The sequence below is a fragment of the Sinocyclocheilus grahami genome, unplaced genomic scaffold (genome assembly GCF_001515645.1).
Source record: "Sinocyclocheilus grahami isolate Dianchi unplaced genomic scaffold, SAMN03320097.WGS_v1.1 scaffold794.1, whole genome shotgun sequence".
NCBI classification, from domain to species: Eukaryota; Metazoa; Chordata; class Actinopteri; order Cypriniformes; family Cyprinidae; genus Sinocyclocheilus; species Sinocyclocheilus grahami.
In genome coordinates this window covers 1,071,581-1,074,761 of record NW_015505973.1, presented here as the reverse complement: position 1 = coordinate 1,074,761, position 3,181 = coordinate 1,071,581, and the positions used below count along the sequence as shown (strand labels likewise).

The 3,181-nt window shown below is 39.3% G+C and overlaps 1 protein-coding gene across 1 annotated transcript in view; it reads right to left on the bottom strand.

Moving 5' to 3' along the window:
- The window catches only part of LOC107561851 (protein transport protein Sec24C), a 16,341-nt gene extending 15,216 nt beyond the window's left edge, over positions 1-1,125 (bottom strand). The window contains exon 1 of the mRNA XM_016246348.1: positions 971-1,125. Within this exon, the coding sequence (XP_016101834.1) occupies positions 971-1,112 (142 nt within the window). The 5' untranslated portion in view covers positions 1,113-1,125. The remainder of the gene's footprint in view (positions 1-970) is intronic.
- Positions 1,126-3,181: the final 2,056 nt, after the last annotated feature.

Sequence of the window (3,181 nt, the reverse complement as noted above, 5' to 3'; positions counted from 1 at the left end):
CTTAAGTCTATGGAAAACCATTGAAACTTTGAACGGCCATATCTCCGTAACAGCGCGGCGAATCCGCACCAAATTCGGGGGATCACTTCAGCGCAAGGAACCCTCTCGAACGCGAATCGAGTGCAAGTCTAGAAGCCAGCTTTTTTTCCGATAGCCCCCGGGGTTCGGGAGTTACGGGTGGTTAAATTCGCGGTCCGGCGCCGACCGATCAAGCGATCCCGTGGGGCTACCGACGCGTGGAGGGTGGCGTTTGAGAGGGTTCCTCGAGCTGAAGGGATCCCCCAAATTTGGTGGAGATCCGCCGGCGCGTTCGCGAGATAGTGACAACCAGTCAACACTTTCACTTCAGTAAGGAGGTCTCTTGTTCAGGCAGCAGCATTCAAGCGTGGTCTTAATCGACCATAAGTGCCCTGCGAAGTGGACTTCACATGAAATTCCGCCATGATTCCAGTTCCAAGGGAATGTACACGTTACATTCAAAGGGCATTAAAGTGCGACAGACGTGAATTTATATTGTATTTATTTACAGAGGTATATTATGTCACACTTCTCTAGTAAGTTTCGTCTGTGTGTGAAGATAGTAGCGCAAATCCGTGAATGAATGTTCCGAAGTGAAATAAACTTCAACGGAATAAAGTTGAATGGAATTGAATTAAAGTTGAATAAACTTCAACTTTACTGTTCAGTGCACTGATGTCGGACTCATTTTGGATAATAAAGTTTATTGTTAAATGCCCTGCCTCCATTACGTATCTCTGTCACTGTTTGATCACCACATTTGAGTGATCATTGCAAAAAATTTGTTTATGTATGCACGTATGCATGTATGTATGTATGTTACTGTACTATAATATACAAAGAATATCGGCCGATATATCGATACCGTTTTTTACTCCCTAATATCGGTCCCAAAAAAACCCATATCGGTCGGGCTCTAGTTATAATTAACAGTAACAACACTGATGCTCACCATTTTGCTGAGGAGGATATCCCTGCATTCCTGGCTGTGGTGGTGGCCCTGACAGGGAAGCATTGATAGGACCAGGTGGCATGCCATGTTGTGTAGGGGGTACATGATTAGCCTGTGCCATTGGAGGCCCTTGCGATGCCATAGGAGGCCCTTGAGATGCCTGAAATGTGAAAACAGGAGATGATAGGTAAAAAGAGGAGGCTGGGAGGGAGAAATCAGACTTCGCTTGCACTCCGAAAAAGATCTTACAGACTGAACTTAAGCTCATATTAAAGTTAAAGTTTATCCATTTAGCAGACGCTTTTATCCAAAGCGACTTACAGTGCATTCAGGCTATACATTTTTTACCAGTATTTATTATATTATTAATATTATTATACATTAAATGATAATAACCTGTCATAAACACATTTCCTTAACCAGTCACAATCATTTTGTACTTTCACCCCGCTTACCTTGCGGTGGACCTTGTTGGTAGGCAGAGCCCGGCCCATTATAAGGTGCATACTGAGCCGGATATCCCGATGGCACGTGGCCACCCCCATATCCAGGCTGGGGGTAACCCTGATACCCAGGCTGAGGCTGCCCGTAAGGAGAGGCCATGTGAGGTTGCTGGTTGACATTCATTCTCAGGTCATCCCTAACTCTGAAGACAGGGCAGAAACAGGGGAAAAAAGGTGAAAAGTGAGTGAGTAAATCTATATTTATGAGGTACTGCTGTGAGAAGAGCTTAAGAGGTCTTGTTAGTCTCTCTGATGCTTTCAGGAGTCTAAAGACATGTGCCGCTGGACTGCTGGCACAGCAAAACTCCCAACTAATCATTTAAGCTCAGAGCAGCAAATGTTGTCATAAAAGAGAAATTTGCCAGAAAAGGCCGTTTCACCCTTCAAGCTGGAAAAGCTTTGGGGTTTCTAAAACCAAACAACATAAGGAAGTTGATGAGTAAAGTAAACAAATAACAGGAGTGTTTCACATTATTTTTAGAAATCAGAATCTAAAATTATTCATTCATGATTGCGAAACCCATTTAAGCACAGACCTCACCCCTGTATAAAGTGAAAAAGTGATTCCTTTTGTACTCTAGAGGAAGTATTAGTTGTAAATGTACATCTCATCTACACGTCAAATCATAAATAAAGCCTCTTGAAATAATATTCACAACTTCCATAATGTGACATTTCTTACTGAAACAATATATTTATAATTGATAAATAAATGATAAATAATAATAATGTTACAAAGGGATTTGATTTATCCAAACAAAATTGATTGGATCATGAAAAATAGGCCCCGTCAAGTTCACCCATAAGATGATCTCAACATCATAACTTAATAAATTAATGCTAATAATAGCACATTATTACACGCACACAAAACAAACATTGTTAGTAAATTTCACAATTATTACAAAGTAACAGCAATTAACACATTGAATTATACATAGAATAATCTTTATTTACAACTTCGAAACATCTGTTTTACAGAGCTTGAAACTATTTGCAGGATTTTGAAAGGCAGTATTATCTGCAAAAGTCTAAAATGACATTCAAACAGCTACTTGGCTATTAATTAGCATTAACCAACAGCCTGCATGACCTAGTAAGTATCATCAGCCAAAAATGAAAAGCTGTTTCACAATCGAGCAAGTTATTACACTGTGATTTAAAAAAAAGTTGGTCTTCAGGTGAGGCTAGGAATACGAGAAAGTAAAAATACGCATTTTTAGTTCATGTCAACTTTAAACTGTGAAATATTGAAGTATGATCTTCATTTAAAGCTGAAATTTTAGGTCTACTCTACATAGACTTAATACTATTTAAAAAGATGATGATGATACTCAACAAAAACATAACCTACATTCAAAGAAAGCACTCCTTAATAACATTCACAGCACATAACTGACGTCTGATGTATTTCGCGTTCCACACCCACCCCAAACATCTGAGACTCTTCAATTCACTAGTCCAACAGTTTATTCGAGTAACTCCTGAAGCTGCTTATATAATGGTGTTTAATAGTGTCTCCCACATATCAATTTCTCAAACATCCATGAAACAGAAGCTGACTGGACTGGAGTGGACTCAAATGACACAATTACTGCCAGCACACTTGCTTTCTTAATAACAGATGTTACGAAAACCCACAAAATGCAGATGGAAAAGTAGTTTTAACAGCAATTATGAAATATCTAGATATATATTTCTTAATAAA